Source organism: Pelophylax lessonae, assembly GCF_965119305.1.
Source record: "Pelophylax lessonae genome assembly, chromosome: 3".
Lineage (NCBI taxonomy): Eukaryota > Metazoa > Chordata > Amphibia > Anura > Ranidae > Pelophylax > Pelophylax lessonae.
This window is the reverse complement of record NC_138770.1, coordinates 456,486,822-456,505,738: the sequence shown is the minus strand read 5'-3', so window position 1 is coordinate 456,505,738 and position 18,917 is coordinate 456,486,822. Positions and strand designations below refer to the sequence as shown.

The window sequence follows — 18,917 nt, the reverse complement described above, 5'->3', positions numbered from 1 at the left end:
TCAGACTGCTTTGATGGAACAGCTGGAGATTGCTCTGTGAACTCTGAGGGAGTTCGGTTGGATTCTGATCTTTCTGAAAAGACCATAAATAGAGAAAAAAGATGGGGTTTTAAGGGCCCAAATTAGATGGTCAAAATATATGATGCAACACGGAAATAAAGTTAAAAATACATATTTATTGATAAATTCTGTTCACATAAAAAAGCATGCATAACCATGCTATGAAGACATGCATACATAGAACATCTACATATAATGAATTTAAAATGACAACACAAAATGGGTAACCGGATGGTGGGGTCTCAGTCAGAAAAGATGGACATGGTCCCTGTGCAGCCAAAGTGTTTCGCTTGACTTCCCTTCTTCAGGGCTTAAGAGACCAGAAAACCAGCTAGTGTTCCCCTAGAGACGTGCGGACTCACAGGACAAACCAGGAATTTTATAGGTTCCACTTGTATGGCAGACGTAGACCGTGTGTCGATCTTGCAGTAATAATTTTTGTAGAACATATATGTGCATATAAAATAGGGGTACCTATAGGTGCCTATATGGTACACGTACTTTCTTATTAGGTAATATAAACCCCAATGCACTATTGTGTTGGATGTTCATATACTGCCAAAGAAAAGGGTATATAGCATCCTCCTACTAGGGTATGCAGTGGATGGGCAGGCACTTATTTGTAAAGTATTCCCAAATAGATAAATGTATTTTCTTGATCATATGGAGAAAGAAACACCAAGGGTATTATACTCAGTAGTAACAAGCTTCCTATTTATAGAAGGACCGTCCTAAGTGTCTCCCTCCAAGCGCATATCCTGCCTAGGATGGTCTCGCCTTCGCTCCTCGGGTCTTCACAAAAATGTTGGCTCTTGTGCTGGTGTTTGAGTCAGCGGGGGATCGCGGTACTGCGGTATCCGGACAATCTTCTTCTGCAAGCGGAGTCTCAGACTGCTTTCATGGAACAGCTGGAGATTGCTCTGTGAACTCTGAGGGAGTTTGGTTGGATTCTAAACTTTCTGAACAGTCTGGACTTGTAGTCCAGACTGCAGATTAATGTTCTGGAACTCCAAGCGATCAGCTTTTGTCTGGCTCATTGGACAATTCGTCTTCAGGGGTGTCCAGTTCAAATTAATTTTGGACAATGCCACTGCCAGTCACTCACCAAGGGGGCACAAGTAGTGTCCTGGCGGCTCGGTAAGTAGCCGGAATTCTAAGGTGGGCTGACCGATTCCTTCCAGCCCTCTCAAATCTCTGCCACGACTCCTGTGCAGGATCAAAGCAGCAGGGATTCTGTCCAGACTGACTTTGCCGGTCTTGCTACGCTGATCGGGTACGGCTGGTCGTCGATGCATTTTGGGGGGGCTTCCTCTCAGGATCTGCAGTCCCAAGGACCGATCTTTTTATCCTGCTCAGTTGCTGGCTTTGCTGTTGAAGCCATTTGCTGAAGAATGGAAGTTTGTCTGAGTCCGTGATTCCTACGCTGTTGAAAGCTAGGAAATCTACTTCTAGGAAGATCTAACTTCGTACGTGAAAGACGTACATTGCGTGGTGTGAGTCTCTTGGAGTTCATCCTCGCTTCTTCTCGGTGGATCGGATCTTAACCTTCCTTTAAAGGGGGGGGGGGTTGAACAGAAATTGGCCTTGAGTACAAGCAAGGGCCAGGTTTCGGCTTTGGCGGTCTTTTTCCATGACCTTTGGCCTCACACTCTCTGGTGCGTACCTTTCTTCATGGTGTCTGACATTTTGGTTCCTTCAGTGCGGGCTCCGTTGCCATCCTGGGATCTTAATATGGTGCTTTCAGCTCTACAGAAGCCTCCCTTTGAAAATATTTGGGAGGTTTCCCTGCTTGCGCTGCCCAGAAGGTGGCCTTTTTTGGTGGCTGCCTCTCTGCGCGCAGGGTGTCGGAACTGGTGGCGTTATCCTGTCGTTCACCTTATTGGTGATTCACAGGGATAAGGTGGTGCTTCGCCCCTGTCAGTCATTCTATCCTAAGGTGGTCTCTAACTGTCATTTGAATGAAGACATTGTGTTGCCTTCCCTGTGTCCCAGACTAAACATCCAAAGGAAATTCTGTGGCATGCCGTGGATGTGGCTTTGGCAATTAGGGTGTACCTGGCAGCTATGGAGTCTTTTAGGAAGTCACTCTCCATTTGTGCTCACGGACAGACCTCACAAAGGGTTGTCCACTTCTTCTGCGACCATTTCCCGATGGATCAGACAGACACGGTGGTTCAGGCCTATTGCATCAGGGGTCAGGTTCCTCCTTTCCCTAGCAAGGAGCAATCTACTAGGGTGCTTGGTGTCTCCTGGGCTTTCCGCCATCGAGCGTCATTGACGCAGGTTTGCAAGGCGTCCACTTGGTCGTTGGTGCACACTTTTACAAAATTTTTGGAAAGTGGATGTGTTGACATCTGCGGATACTTCTTTTGGCCGCAAGGTTTTGCTGGCTGCTGTTCAGAGGACCTGGTCCTCTTTGAAGGTGTATTTTTTTTTTTTTTCTCAGGTGAGCTCCAGTTGTATATGGTTCAGCTCGGTGTTACCTGGTTGGCTATGGTTAGCCTTGGGAATTTTTGAGTGGGTGTATACCCCCTGGGACTGCCTAAAGGCATAGTCAAGCTTTTTCCTGCCTAGTGGCCTACTTCTGAAGGGGTCAGTATAACCCAATGGTTAAGAAAAATCTGGAGCTATGTCCGTCAATGAAGATCAGAGAAGTCAAGATCCCGGTAAGTCAAAATCCCATTTAAAAAAAAAAAAAAAAGATAGATAGATATAGATATATATAGATAGGATGTGTGTTATAGTAAAAAATATATTACTTTTCAAAATTGTTGGTCTTTTTTTTTTTTTTTTTTTTTGTTTTGTTTTATAGCGTAAAAAATAAAGTGCAGTGGTGATCATATTGCGAAACAAAGCTCTACTTGTGGGAAAAAAATGGCATAGGTTTTATTTGACTACAGTGTTGCATGACCGCGCAGTTGGCAGTTAAAGTAACGCAGTGCCGTATCGCAAAAAATGGCCTGGTTATGAAGAGGGGTAAATCTTCCGGAGGTCATGTGGTTAAACAATTGAATATGTTTTCTATTGTGAATAAAATATGGGTTTATAAGGCCCCATGCACACGGGACGTTTTTAACGCTGCTGTAAGCAGCGTCAGGCGTTTTCTTTTTGCAGCCTAAAAACGCCCCTCCATGTTATTCTATGGCCTCATGCACACTCAGACGTTTTTGAGCTTTAAGTGGCTTAGGCGTTTTTAGGCTGCAACAAGAACCCACCACCTGCGCGTTCTGAGGACCAGCGTTACAGCGTTAAAAACGCCTGACGCTGCTAAAAGCTGAATAACTTTGCTATAACGTTGCTTAACGTGCGTTAAGCCACGTTATACGTTTTTTTTTTCTTCCATTCAAAATCAATGGTTCCCTATGGGAGCCTATTGATTTGAATGGAGGTCGCACCGCAACACCGCAAGTCGGATCCGACTTGCGGGGTGACTTGCGCTGTGGGAATCTTGAGGGGGAACTCCACGCCAAAATGGGAAAAAAACGGCGTGGGGTCCCCCCCAGGTTCCAAACCAGGCCCTTCGGGTCTGTTATGGAATTTGAGGGTAGCCCCATGCCGAAAAAACGGCGTGGGGTCCCCCCCAAAATCCATACCAGACCCTTATCCGAGCATTCAGCCCGGCAGGCCAGGAAAGGGGAGGGGACGAGCGAGCGGCCCCATCCCCCCTGGACCACACCAGGCCACATGCCCTCAACATGGGGGGGGTGTTGGTGCTTTGGGGCAGGGGGAGCTCTGCACCCCCCACCTCAAAGCACCTTGCCCCCATGTTGATGAGGACAAGGGCCTCATCCCCACAACCCTGGCCGGTGGTTGTGGGGGTCTGCGGGCAGGGGGCTCATCGGAATCTGGAAGCCCCCTTTAACAAGGGGGCCCCCCAGATCCCGGACCCCCTCCCTATGTGAATGGGTATGGGGTACACTGTACCCCTACCCATTCACCCCATAAAAGGCAGTGTATGGAAATAACGACAAGAGACGTTTTGGAAAGTTTATTAAAAATCTTCATCCGACTCTTCTTGTCTTCTCCTCTCCGGGGTCTTCTGCTCTTTTGCTGTCCGCCCTTCTTGTCTTCTGCTCTCCGGGGTCTTCTGCTCTTTTGCTGTCCCCCTCTTCTTGTGTTCTTCTCTCCGGGGTCTTCTGCTGTCCTCTCTTCTTTTCTTCTCCTCTCCGGTCTTCTGCTCTTTTGCTGTCGGCTGTCTTCTTCCTCCGGTCCTCCTCCTCCGACGTCTCCGCTGATTATGCCTATCTCCGGTCTCTTCAGCTTATTATATAGCCATTGGGGGCGTGGCCCCGATGACGTCATCGGGAGGCCCCGCCCCCTCATGTCACAGATGACGGCCTGGTGTGGTCCAGGGGGGTGGGGCCGCTCGCTCGTCCCCTCCCCTTTCCTGGCCTGCCGGGCTGCATGCTCGGATAAGGGTCTGGTATGGATTTTGGGGGGGACCCCACGCCGTCTTTTCGGCATGGGGCTACCCTCAAATTCCATAACAGACCCGAAGGGCCTGGTTTGGAACCCTGGGGGGGACCCCCACGCCGTTTTTTTCCCCATTTTGGCGTGGAGTTCCCCCTCAAGATTCTCACAGCGCAAGTCGCCCCGCAAGTCGGATCCGACTTGCGGTGTTGCGGTGCGACCTCCATTCAAATCAATAGGCTCCCATAGGGAACCATTGATTTTGAATGGAAGAAAAAAAACGCTGCTAAAAGCAACGTGGCAAAACGTGCAATAACGCCAATGGAAAAAGCTACTGAAAGCACGTTTTTACAGCTGCTTTTTCCGGCGTCAGAACTAACTTTGACGTACGTTTTTTCTAAGCCCCGTGTGCATGGGGCCTAATAGTTGCAAATCATTGCATTCTGTTTTATGTAGATTTTACTGTTTTGAAATTCAGGTTCAAATTGCTACAGCATTGTTTATTTATTTAATTTTTAATTTGAGACCATAGTTATACTTTCAGTTTGTTCACCTTTTTGCATCCTTGGGTTATCTTTTTTTTTTTTTTTTTTTTTTTTTTTTTTTTTTTTTTTTAATGCTGTTGATAAACATGTTTACTTTTTTTTTTTTTTTTTTTTTTTCCAGAACAAATCTGATGTTTCTGAGAATGAGCAAAAGAAATTTGATGGTACTGGTTATGATAAGGATTTAGTAGAAGCCCTTGAAAGGGACATCATTTCACAGAACCCCAATGTTCGATGGTAGGTATCGCATGGGGTTGCTGTGGTAACTGAATAATTTAAAAAGTATGTGATAATCCACAGCAAAAATGCATTCCTATATGCTGAAGTTGCTGCAGTCTTTTTACCTTCTAAAATACATTGTTTTAGAAGGTTATTCTTTACTCCTCATTTGTTGTTCTAATGCTAATATACTTTATACTTAGGGATGATATTGCAGACTTGGAAGAAGCCAAGAAATTGTTGAAGGAAGCTGTAGTACTACCAATGTGGATGCCAGAGTTCTTCAAAGGAATCAGAAGACCATGGAAGGTAAAACAATGCAGCGTAATGGATTTGGATGTACTTTTTAATATCCAGATTGCAAACACCAGTTAGGGTGGGAAAAGGTTATCACCATCTCACCTCACTTCCTATCCTGGTGGCCATACAGAAAGCAGTATATATCACCATCAGGAACCTGGATGGCAAAAAGAAGGTTCTTTGTCTTTTTCGCTCTATTTAAGCTTACTTTGTACCCACATTAGACCACACATAAAGGAAAAGGAAATCTGTCCCATAGCTACAGAAAAATCAAACCTGATACAATTGCATTTTCAATTAGTTACAATGTTACTGTATATCACTAAAAATGGCATTGAGTATTTTATTTATGACTTTTTTTTGTAGGGCGTACTAATGGTCGGTCCACCTGGAACTGGCAAAACGCTTTTAGCTAAGGCAGTTGCAACAGAGTGCAAGACTACATTCTTCAACATTTCCTCTTCAACTCTTACATCGAAGTACAGAGGGGAATCTGAGAAGCTTGTTCGTCTTCTGTTTGAAATGGTGTGTAGGGTATTTCCAATTTAACTTAAGCAGCTCTGAGCCAGAGTTTTCATATTTATATTTGGCTAGATAAAAACTTTTGGCAGCAAAACTTCTGTGCCTGAAAACAAGTATGCATTTTTAGAAAAATAAAATGAACATATTGCACACAAGAATTCCTGCATAAACACTTCAACATGTGTATGTTTATGATAGAAACAAGTGCATATTCACACAGTATATAATTATATATATATATGCTAATTATAATATACAGATATATGCATACATACAGGATCTAGTGGAATTGTGTCTGTAGACTCATAAATGGACCCAGTGCCCCAAAGCTTGACCTGACCTTTAATTTACCACTGTCACCTTTCCATAGACGGTCTTAATGCAATAGACTTTCCTTACCAAAAACTGACATGTTATAAGATAATTGCTGACATGTTCTGGTACAATTGCCATACTTGTATAGACACTGGCCGTAGGCAGTTTCTGGTTTAAAGATGAATTCCAGCCACCTGTCAAAAAAATAAGTCCGCAGCTACAAAAACTGTAGCTGCTGACTTTTAAAAAACAGCCACTCACCTGTCCCACGATCCAGCGGTGCACTCAGCCTAGCCATCTTAATCCTCTGACCTCCCTCGGCAGCAGTTTGTAACAAGAATAGAATAGAAAGTTGACTGAGGCTCTAACCTGCCCCTACTCTATTTGAGACAAAGCATTTCTTTCTTTGTTCATTGGAGGACATAGTTCTGCTTTAGATTATCACCTCCTGAGTACAGTGCCACCTGCAGAAGAAGGGCGCTTTTTACAACTAAAAATCAAGACAGCCCAGTGGTGACCCCTGCTGGTGGCCAATACCTCCAAATTGTGGAACAAGTTCAGTTTCACTTTGTCTGGAATATCAAGGGCTGGGCTGGGATACCAGCCATGTCAAGTGTTCCTTTCAATGGAAAAACTTCAGAAATTACAAGTTCAGCTTTAACCTACTGTGTGCTTGCAGGTCATTCAATTTGACACTATGTATGCAAGTTTTGGGTCTCATGGTAGCAGTCTTTGCAGTGATTCCTTATGCTTAACAGCACATCAGAATGTTGCAGCACAAGTTCCTGGCTGTCATCTTTAATTTGGTCACTCCGCTTTCCCCTGCTTCTACCTGGGAAGTGGTTTCTCCCTCTGTGCTGGAAAATAGTAATGACAGATGCCATCCTGCATAGGTAGGGAGGAATACTGTTTCTCTGGTCCGTTCAGGGTTCTTGGAGTCCCTGCTATCCATGAATGTGATCTAATTTCAAGCAAATTAGATGGGCTTTTCTTCACTGGACCCACCTCCTGGAGGGACACTTTGTGTGGTTATAATCGGACAATGGCACATTGTCCACAATATAAACCATGGGGGGCACACCTAGAGCGCAGCAGCAGTGCTGGAAGGGTCTCACATCTGGAGCTGGGTAGAGAGTCATGTGCCAGCAAGGTCCACAGTGTACATACCAGGATAGCAATCTAATAAATGGACTATTTCTGTAGAAATATTCTGGATCAGGGAGAGTGAGCCCTTAACCTGGAAGCCTTGCAAGATTTGGAATGCCAGATTTTAATCTCCTGGCAATGAACTTCAAATAAAAGGGAGGTTTGTAGCAAAAGCAAAGAGGTGGTGGGCAGTGACAGTGGTACTTGGTGTCCTACACTTGCAGGTGGGACTATACCCAGTAAGTGATGTAAAGTAGAGCTGTCTTCCATTGAACAGAGCGAAAAGCATTTTACTGCGACTGCATTTTTGTGTGTGTTGCTCTTGGAAAATATTCCTAAATGGTGAAACGGTTATCCTGGAAAAAAACATGAGGGAAATCTTTTACAGTCCTTGCTAGCAATAAAAACCTGACAATGTTTTATTCCATCCCCACTAGCTAAAACAAAAAAGGAAGCTTTGATTCACATAAACATTAGGCTGTATGTATAAAAAAGGTCTCGAGCATTAGTACAGGGACAAAGAATGATTACTATATTGGGATTATCACCTATGGTTGTCCGCTCCATCTAACGGCCACAATGCTGTATTTTTTTTTTTTTTTTAGGTATTTCAGAAAAATACTGCAGTCATAGGACATAACCATATTGCAAATGATCTATCAATCATTTGTGCCTGTGTGAATGCCTAATGCATCCACAAGGCAAAGTTTGTTTATACATAGACCCCATTAGGTCCCGCATTTGAAAAACAGGACTACTCAGTTTGAGGCTACCCTACTAGCTTTACCCAATGATTTTTTATTTTATTTTTTGCTTTATTAGGCTGCTATTTTACATGAAGACATCAACTGTCTCATTTTGCAAGAACTGGAATGTCAAAGTAATGCATGTTATGTATACATTATAAAAATCAGAAATGCATTTTGAGAAACTAGTCTAAATACCTGAATTCAACTTGATTATATAGCCTCTTGCAATGCCCTGTACAGCATAATTCAGACTTGGGAGCAATGCTTGACACCAGTTAGTCTCCACTACAAGAACATGTGAAGAACATAGAGGAAAAAGAGTGGAGAAGGGACAACATCAGTTTGTTGCTGCATTTCATTGTTCAGTAGCAAGCGGAGTGCAGGGAGGCGACTCAGGTTTGTTGCTTAAATGCAGTAGAGAATTTAAAGCGGAGGTCCGGGCACAAAAACAAACTTTTTTTTTTTTTTGTGCCCATCCGCTTGGTCTCCTTCACCCGAAAAGGAATTGGATAGTTAGGCATTTTTTTTCACTCATCTTGTAATTGGAGATTGAAAATACTCACCTATTCTCTACTTCCTCCCTCGGTGCCGCGGCTCCGACGTCACTTCCTGTCTTGCGATGATTCCTGGAAGCTGAACGTCATCGCTCCCAGGAATCAATGCGACGGCACCGGCCCCGCTCATCACTTCCGGGGCGACGCCGCATTCCCTGCTAAACAGCTTTTGGGCATGCCCAGAAGCTGTGGAGGAATGGGGCGTCGCATCGGAAGTGACGAGAGGGGCCGGTGCAGGCGCATTCTGGGACAAGAAGACGTGGAAGAGGACGCAGAAGAGGATGGCGCTGGCTTCAGCTGTCCACAACAGAGATGGCAACGCTGGAGAAGAAATTTTAAAAGTGAGCATTTCTTCTTGTAGGTAAGTGCGAACCGGGACAGATCAGAGGCTAGCCATTGTGGAATGTACTAGCCCTGACTGTCCCGGGGGTATGTTCACTGAAAAAAAGTTTTCGTGCCCGGAACTCCGCTTTAAGTCATTAGGCCTGCTGTGCTGTCCATATGGGTTATCTGAATCTCAGGACTGTCTGAGACTGTAAGGCCCCGTTCACACTGGGGCGATCCGACTTCTCGGGGCGACCTCACAGGTCGCGGCGCGCTGCTCGCCCCGCGACCTCGGAGTGGCCGGCCCGGACTTCATAACATTGAAGTCAATGCAGGATCGCTCCAGGTCGCCCCAAAGAAGCTTCGGACCCTTTTTCTAAGTCTGAGCGACTTGTGTCGCTCCTATTAGAACGGGTCCACAGCTTCTCTATGCCAGGCGACCTGTCAGGCGACCAGGTCGCCTGACAGGTCACCCCAGTGTGAACGGGATCTCAATCTGAGTTGACAAAAACATACATGTAAAATCAAAGAAGCGCCTTACTACTGTCCTGCCAACCTAGTGTAGACTTTAAAATGGTCTCAGCCCATTAGTCTCTGCCAAAGCCATGTCCTCTGACATGTTTCGCTCCACCCACTGGAACTTAATCATAGAGTAGCTATACATTGGCTGAGGCTGTTTTCAAGTCTACACTAGGTTGGCGGGACGAGAGCGCGGTGCTTCTTTGATTTTAAACATGTATTGCTTCGGACAAGCACCTTTTGGCAGCATGCACCTTTTTCCCTGGTGACTGCGGGAGTTTGGCTTCCCCAGCATGAGCAGCATTCATAATTTAGCACCAAGGACACATTGACAAAAAAATAAATGCAAATCCTTTGGCAGGTAAAACTTCTTCTCCTAAATATGTTTCTGGTTTGTTTTAACTGTTTTTTTTAAGAGTTCAGCTATGAAGCTTATTTTTATGTTTTAAAGTATTTTTATTCTAACTGCAATTTTTACATTTAGGCAAGATTTTATGCCCCAACAACCATATTTATTGACGAGATTGACTCAATTTGCAGCCGCAGAGGCACATCAGAAGAGCATGAAGCCAGCAGGAGAGTAAAGGCTGAGCTTTTGGTGCAGATGGATGGTAACCACCTCTTTTACCTTATTTTTTATCAAATGGTTGCTCCACCCAGAACTGTTCATAATTCTTATCACAGATGAGTTTATTTACTTCTATGACTAAAACATATGTTCACTCACACTTAACGTACGGCATTGGCAATTTACCTGACTTTTCAATAAGATGCGCATAGCTTTTTTCATAAAGTATACAAAATGTTCTTTTAACATATACAGGTGCATCTCATCAAATTAGAATACCATCAAAAAGTTAATTTATTTCAGGAATTCAATTCAAAAAGTGAAACTCACATGTTATATAGATGTGTTACATACAGAGTGACATATTTCAAGCATTTCTTTTTTAGTTTTGATTGTTTTACAGCTAGTGAAAACCCAAAATTCAGTATCTCAGAAAACTATGATATTACATATGAGCAAAAAGAAAAAGGGATTTTTAACCACTTCTGGACAGGAAGGTTTTCCCCCTTAATGACGAGGCCATTTTTTGCAATACAGCACTGCGTTAATTTAACTGACAATTTCGTGGTCTCGGGACGCTGTACCCAAATAAATGTGATGTCCATTTTCTTCCCACTAATAGAGCTTTCTTTTCGTGGTATTTGATCACCTGTGCAATTTTTCTTTTAGTTTTTTGCGCTATAAATAAAAAAAGAGCGACCATTCTGAAAAAAAAAAAAAATATATATTTTTTACTTTCTGTTATATGACATTCCCAATAAAAAAAAAAAAATTAAAAATCTAATCACTTTTAGGCCAATTTGTATTCTGCTAAAAAATGTTGGTAAAAAACAAAAATTCCAATAAGTGTATATTGATTGGTTTGTGCAAAAGTTATTGCATCTACAAACTACGGGAAAGATTTGTAATTTTTAAATTTTATTTTTTGCTAGTAATGGCGGCGATTAGCGATTTTTAGCGGGACTGCGGCGGGCAGATCGGACTCCTAACTGACATTTTTGGTGGGACCAGCGACATTACTACAGTAATCAGTGCTAAAAATATGCACTGTTACTGTACTAACACCAGGGACGATCAAAGGGTTAAATTTGTCCCTAGGGAGTGCTTTCTAACTGGGGGGGGGGGCGAATGTATTTACTGAATGAACAGAGAGACCTGTGCTCCTAAATAAGAGGAACACAGGATCCCTGTGTTCATTACTGACAGAACAGCGATCTGCCGTGTTTACAACAGTAAACCGTGCAGCCCCAACAATGCCCATCATTAATGCCAGTCAGTGCCCATCAGTGCAGTATATTAGTGCCGCCTCATCACGCACATCAGTGAAGGAAAGTTACTTTTTTTACAACATTTTTTGACAATCCAAGACTTTTCTTTTTTCAAACTTTTCAGGCTTTTTTTCCTATTTTTTTTTTTTTTTTGCGCATTAAATGAAAAACCCCAGCGGTGCTTAAATACCACCAAGCTCTATTTGTGTGAAACAAATGATAAAAATGTTATTTGGGTATAGTGTTGCATGACCGCGCAATGGTCATTCAAAATATGACAGCGCTAAAAGCTGAAAATTTGGCCTGGGCAGGAAGGTGGTGAAAGTGCCCGGTATTGAGATAGTTGAACTGTATTTGTTTTCTATCCTAGGTGTCGGTGGTGCGTCTGAGAATGAGGACCCATCTAAAATGGTAATGGTTCTAGCAGCTACCAACTTTCCATGGGATATTGATGAAGCTTTGAGGAGACGTTTGGAGAAGAGAATTTACATTCCATTACCCTCTAGTTAGTATGAATTTTTGCAACAGTACCACATCTGCCAGTACTAGAGATTTGGAATTATGTGTTTTTTTGTTTTCTTTTTGATCAGTAGTATCCGGTTGTAGAAATGTATTGTTTTTCTTATTAGTCTGGACTCCTCTGTTAAAGATTAAGCCTAATTAAATATGGCAGTCCTATGCAAGTATATAACTACAAACTTTATGTAGTTTTTTTTTTGGTTTTTAAACACTTCGACAAGACTATCTATATTAAGCAAACATTTTACATGTATAACTGAAATATTGAAAAACCTATAAATTACCTTTTTAAAACCATTCTGTCCTAGGTGATTATTAACCGACACATACACCCCCATACACATAAATACTACTACTACTACAGCGGTTCGGTTTCGTGTAAGTGACCCTGTGGTGATGGGGTCACTTTAGGGTTTTAGGCACAGGGACAGTGGGGGGAAATCTAATAAAATGTTTTCTCTTTCTTCCCAGTGACCATAGGCAGCAGTAAAAATCTGATCTTTATTTGCTTTATCTTAATTAAAGAGGTTATGTTTAAAGTTGCACTTAATGGCAGTGGTGCGCCCCTCTGGCATTATGGAAACCATGCACGGTTAGTGGACCTTAATGCCCACTATTACAGCAGTGTTTAAGGGCAATATAAGATTACCCACTAAGGCTGGGAGCTGAAACAATGCACCGTATCACATCTTTAGTTCAAATTTATTCATAGATTTTGAAGTGCAATATAAAGTATGATCAATAAACCTATTGGTTAGCATTTTAAACATACCATAGAACAAAAAATGCAATCACAAAGAAGAATAGGGAATAAGTAAAGGAAAGGGAAGGGTTACCAAGTACTTTAGGAAGGTGGAACAGAGGGTGGGGGAAGGAGAGATGTATAGCATATATCAATATACACATATGCTAAAGCTACCTTTTTTGTGTTTCAGATAAAGGAAGAGAGGAGCTTCTGCGAATAAGCCTTAAAGAGCTGGAGCTTGCAGATGATGTTGACATTGCAGGGATAGCACATAACATGGAAGGTTACTCAGGTGCAGATATTACCAATGTGTGCAGGTATGTCTTCATATATTATAAATATAGTAGTGATCGACTAATATCGGTTTTTCATTGCCGATACCGATATTTTGGCCAATGCATATCGGTATCGACCCCTATTTTCGTACAAAAGGTACCCTTGTGGAGGGATCTAAAAGACCCCAAACCCCTCCTCTGCACTTAAAAGCATTTAAAACGCCAAGTTTGGCTGTTTTGAATGCTGTCATTTTTTTTAATCTGGTGCCAGACAGTACCCGGAAGTGATGTCACTCATGACATCACTTCAGGGTTTTTGCATGGAGACCCGATCCGAGCCGAATGCAGCTTTGATCTGGTCTTTGGCGGGCATGCAGGCTGGTTGCCCAGGTCTCCCGGTGGGACGGGAGACCCGGGGCGAGCCGTGGAAGGCAGCGGGAGAGAGGGGGCGTCCCCTCCCGCTCCTTGTAATGACAGCCGAGCGGCTTCTCAGCCGCATCGGTTGTCATTACAAGACAGCCGACCATCAGCTATGGACGCCGGTACCGGGGTGATGCCTCTAGCTGCAGGCATCAAGTTGGGAAAAGTCCCCTTTTCCTTGTACACCCTGAACCCCTTGATCAAAAATATTATCCAGGAATTGGAAAACTGGATGGAACTGCCTCTTTCGCTTCTGGGGAAATGTCATCTATTTAAAATGGTCAGTTTTGCCTGGTTACTTTATCCTCTTCAAACTATACCTTTACTCCTAAAACAAGGATGTTAAGTTGCTGAACAGAGTAATATCTCAATTTATTTGGCGAAGAAAACGCCCTTGCATTGGCATGGTCAAAACTCTATCTCCCCAGAAGCGAAGGAGGTATCAGTCTCCCCAATATCAGGGTTTACAATCTAGCCTGCTTGCTACGTCTAGGCTTGGACTATATTTCTGAAGCTTCACGTTATTCCAACTACCACAATTGAAACACAAATGACACGCCCATATTCTTTGGCGGCATTTTGACATTGTAAGTGAAAATCAGTCCATCCAGACATGCAATACAACCTTGTTTTTGATGGACATGGCTATAGCCTAGAGAGAAATATGGAAGAGTTTAAATCTACCCCCCTTCATCCTTAGATATTTGTCAATTCAAGGAAACCCTATGGTCTCTTCGGTATATGTATCAAAAACTGTTCTCCATATGGCAATGCAAAGGACATATTTTCATCCCTGTGGGAGCTGGATTTTGGTATACCATATGCCTTCTCCATTATTTCGGAAAAATTCTCCCTACCCAAGTCTCGTGTCTTTCATCTCTGGCAATGTGTCAGCTTTATTTGCACCTCGTGCTGGGATGGAGGCAAAAGATTCCAAACCTCGATAATTGACCCGCTACTCAAAGAGGGATCATATACTATATCGGATATATACAAAAGTTACTCCCTCTCACTTCATTGTCAGTGGTAAATTGGGGCAAGGATTTCCTTGATACAGAGATTCTTGATAAAATACTTCAGGGCTATAATTCTGTCCTTCAACTGATTCCAAATGAAACATGGAGAGATTCGCAAATGAAAATACTGCACCGAGCCTTCATTCCTTTCCTAATTATTATTATACAGAATTTATATAGCGCTAACAGTTTGCAAAGCGCTTAACAAAATTAAGACAGACATTACAGTTACAATACACTTGGTACAAAAGCTATCAGTTTAATATAACTGTGCCATTCGGGTACATCACCTGGATGTATGCCAATCTCCTCACGCTGGCAGCGGGACACAGCATACCTGTTGCCAGGCGACGCGTTCTAGGGCCAATCACGGTGTGCCACGTAAGCCGCTCGTGCACTGTCTTGCCGCGACTCTGAAACGTTGCACCTATTTTAATGTGATCCTTTTGCGATAAAAAGTTTCTTTGGACTGCTGTGCAAGATCCTTGATGTGCTGGTGAATATGTATGTATCCGTTATTGATCCAGTGTCCAGCTGGTGATCCCTGCAGCACCCACAACTGATGTGCCTATATCCAGGAAGGTATGCGATGGGAATATGAATTATTCTAACAATAGTTCCTCCCAGTATAATCTACACGGACTGATATTCTATTATTAGGAAACCAACATTGTTCCGTGGGAATGTAAGAACTTATCATGCCTAGTAAAATATATTTACAGGAAAATTAGGTACTTACAAGACCTGTCTCCTAATAGACCAAAGCTTTAGCTTGGTGCCTTTAAAGCCAAATGTTAGGCATTGTAATTAAGATTGCACCTTTTGTCTGTAGGGCTGGTGACCAGACATTGTGCCTCCATACAAATCCTGCATTGTATAAAAAAAACAAACTCCTTTTAGGCCAGGGATCCTCAAAATATGGCCCTCCAGCTGTTGTGGAACTACACATCCCATGAGGCATTGTAAAACATTCACAGACATGACTAGGCATGATGGGAATTGTAAGTCCTGAACAACTGGAGGGCCATAGTTTGAAGACCCCTGCTTTAGGCTATATTGACTGGGAACCTTCAAAGGGCAACAGTATAGGTCTTTCCCCAAATCAAAATATTAAAAACACAAAATAAACCCTGTACATATACAAAAAAGGAGAAGCAAAGTTATTTTGCTGAGCAGGGTTTACCTTATACAGTGAACAGAGAAAACAATCCTGGTCTCAAGGCAACAAAAAAATGTCAAAAGCCGAAATAAAGTTTGTCTTACCAAAAGGTCATTTTGTTGTACTGAACCTGAATTGGTCTTCCCCCTCTCGGTCAACTGTAAAGGAAATTCTGCCGGCTCCTACCTTGCTCACCATCTGTCTTGAACAAGAATATACGCTTGATGCACAAATAACTCAGTAGCGCTAATAAGTGCACTTTTGGATATTAATATACGCCAAACGCCATCAATCCCGTTGTGCTAAAAAGTACAATTCTCAGCTCTTTTCTATAAGGCAATGGAGTCCTCTCCCCAGTTCCCAGTAATACAGACAAAAAGGCTGTTTCACTTTGGATCCTCTCCAGATTGTAAAACAATGGGCTCCGTTTAGTTATAAGACAACAAAGGGACAAAGGCATGAAGTGATGGCTATACAACATCAGCCAATCAGTTCCAGATGTACAGTCACATGACCTAAGTTACTCATAGAATCAGCCAATGACACACTTGTATACATTCAAATATACAATAAGAGGGGGGAAGTACACAGATGTGATTAAACAGAACAGCTTAATGCCTATCCCTACACAAATGTAACCAGCATGTAGAACTGTGAACGATGATCTAATCCAGTGTTTCTCAACTCCCGTCCTCAGGACCCACTAACAGGCCAGGTTTGCAAGAAAACTGAAATACATCACAGGTGATATAATTTGCTGCTCAATGATTGCAGTATTCTAGTCTGCATTTCCCCAAGGTAATACTTAAAATCTGGCCTTTTAGTGTACCCTGAGGACCGGAGTTGAGAAACACTGCTTTAATCAAACCTGTGCATGGACTTCCGCCATTACTACTGGTGTAAATCCCATTCGGCAAAGCTCAGCGAACCATGCCTAGTAGGATTATACTACTGTTCCCATAGATGTGAGGCTATCTGCAGGGAAAGAGCCCTGTTTCCTCTATGGTGATCAAGCATAGTAGAAAGAAATGAGCGTGTATCCCCTCATAAAAGCAGATATCAAAACGCTATCAACTCCGCACCACAATACACATAGATCTCTACCGGCAAACAGACCTGCACACGGAGTGTTCGCCGGCAGAGAGGTCTATGTAGAGCGAATGCGTCCACACATCTAAGGGAAGGTTTTCACTGCCAGTGGTCTTTCCTCAATGCCGGTTCGCCCGTACACACACAGAGCGTATTGCAAGTAAACTGACAACAGGAGCCATAATCACAATCCAAATAAAACACATCCTGAAAAATGTCTACATCTATCCTAATTAAAATTTCCACAACGCAGTAAAAGACAATTGCTGATTCCCTATCAGCGCTGTCTTTGTTGATGGGGGAATAGTGCAAATTTATTTTCTGTAACGCGAGGTTGCAGAAAAGAAATTTGTTTTGTGTATGCCTGGCCTTAGTTATTGAGTGCTTATCTTTTCATTCATCCCTACACATGCTCATGATATCCATAATACATTAAGCACTTGCCGCCCGCCCACCAGCAAATAGCGGAGCAGTGCGGCTCTCGTTCTGAGATGACGTGATATGACGGTGCCCCAGAACCCCCACCCGTGGGGGCTGCACCGTGTCCTAGGACATGGCATGACCCCAATCTTGGTAAAGAGCCAATGATGTGGCTCTTTACAATGTGATCGGCTGTGTCCAGTCACATGTAAATGCGGAAGTTCTATTTACCGGCACTCCTTGCCTCACACTGTCAGAGTGTGTGGCGAGGAGAGCCGATTAGCAGCTCCTCCTCGAAGGAGAGTCTAGGACACGTAATCAGGGCACTGATTATCAGTAAAGCAAAAGCAGGGCCCATCAGTGATGCCAGTCAGTGCCTGTTCATCAGTGCTGCCTCATCAGCGCACATCAGTGGAGAAAAATTACTTATTTACAAAATTTACTAACCGAAACTAAGACATTTTTTTTTTTTTTCAAAAGTTTATTTTTTTAGTAAAAAAATAAAAATCCCAGCAGTGATTAAATACCACCTAAAGAAAGCTCTATTTGTGTGAAAAACCATGCAAAAAAATTCATTTGCGTACAGCATTGCATGACAACACAATTTTCAAAGTGTGACAGCACTGAAAGCTGAAAAATTGGCCTAGGTAGGAAAGGGGTGAAAGTGCCCTGTATTGAAGTGGTTAAATAAATTTAATTCTTATATATATATATATATATATATATATATATATATATATATATATATATATATATATATATATATAACAAAATTTGCAAAAGGTCTTTGAATATTTTAAGGCACTCAAAAAGTGTTCCAGGCAAAGGCTGAAAAACAATGTACTTGCTAAAGTGTGACACTCTGTTTAGCTAGTCAGTAATTGACAAACCTTTTGACATCTGCACAGCTACTTTGCTCATTCGCTAACAAATTGGTATCCTTGCCCCTGTCTAGTAAGTGTGCAGAGAACACAAGCAGATTAAGCCTGATTATGTATGCTTTTACTGAAGCAGCGATTGTGAAATTATCGAAGCCAGAGACCCAGATCCTTAAAAGGATGCAAATTTCATTCATTGCAGGTATCCTGTAAATAACAAGTACTTTGCGTACAAAAGACTTCCAAACTTTTATGATAGAATGTGTCTAAATAGTGGTTTGGACTAACATTGTATTCTTGTCTACACAGAGATGCTTCCTTGATGGCAATGAGACGACGTATTGAAGGACTTACTCCAGAAGAAATTCGAAATCTTTCAAAGGATGACATGCACATGCCTACCACAATGGAAGATTTTGAGGCGGCTTTAAAGAAAGTGTCTAAATCAGTATCTGCATCAGACATTGAAAAGTATGAAAAGTGGATAGCAGAGTTTGGTTCTTGTTGAGCAGCCATCAGCCATCTTTTGGTATTTGGCGGGGGGGGGGTTAGAGGATTCTGCCCTAAGTCTTAAAGAGCACCTATTGTGTACGCCTAAAAATCAGAACCCTCTTTGCATAGGATCTTCGGGGGCCTACCGCCCTATTCATAGAAGTAGTAGCCGTTAGAGATGCACCAGAGGGTGGTGGGTAACTTTGATTTTTCTATGTATGTCACATATGTGCTCTAATTGTTTGTTTATTATATTTGTAGAGTGTTGGGACTGGATCCTGTTTTTTTTTTTTTTTTATCTATGAATTATTAAATAAAAAAAAAAGTTCTGTTTTCATTCAAAAATGTCAGTATATTATTAGGGTATGGCTAATTCAAAAAGTGAATGTACTTTGTGTATGCATT

General features: G+C 42.5%; 1 protein-coding gene across 1 annotated transcript in view; it reads left to right on the top strand.

Moving 5' to 3' along the window:
* The window catches only part of KATNA1 (katanin catalytic subunit A1), a 53,479-nt gene extending 34,947 nt beyond the window's left edge, over positions 1 to 18,532 (top strand). The window contains exons 4-10 of the mRNA XM_082251590.1: positions 5,137 to 5,252; positions 5,438 to 5,543; positions 5,901 to 6,059; positions 10,148 to 10,274; positions 11,870 to 12,004; positions 12,954 to 13,080; positions 18,330 to 18,532. Coding sequence (XP_082107716.1) covers positions 5,137 to 5,252; positions 5,438 to 5,543; positions 5,901 to 6,059; positions 10,148 to 10,274; positions 11,870 to 12,004; positions 12,954 to 13,080; positions 18,330 to 18,528 — 969 coding nt within the window. The 3' untranslated portion in view covers positions 18,529 to 18,532. The remainder of the gene's footprint in view (positions 1 to 5,136; positions 5,253 to 5,437; positions 5,544 to 5,900; positions 6,060 to 10,147; positions 10,275 to 11,869; positions 12,005 to 12,953; positions 13,081 to 18,329) is intronic.
* The last annotated feature ends 385 nt before the right edge of the window (positions 18,533 to 18,917 follow it).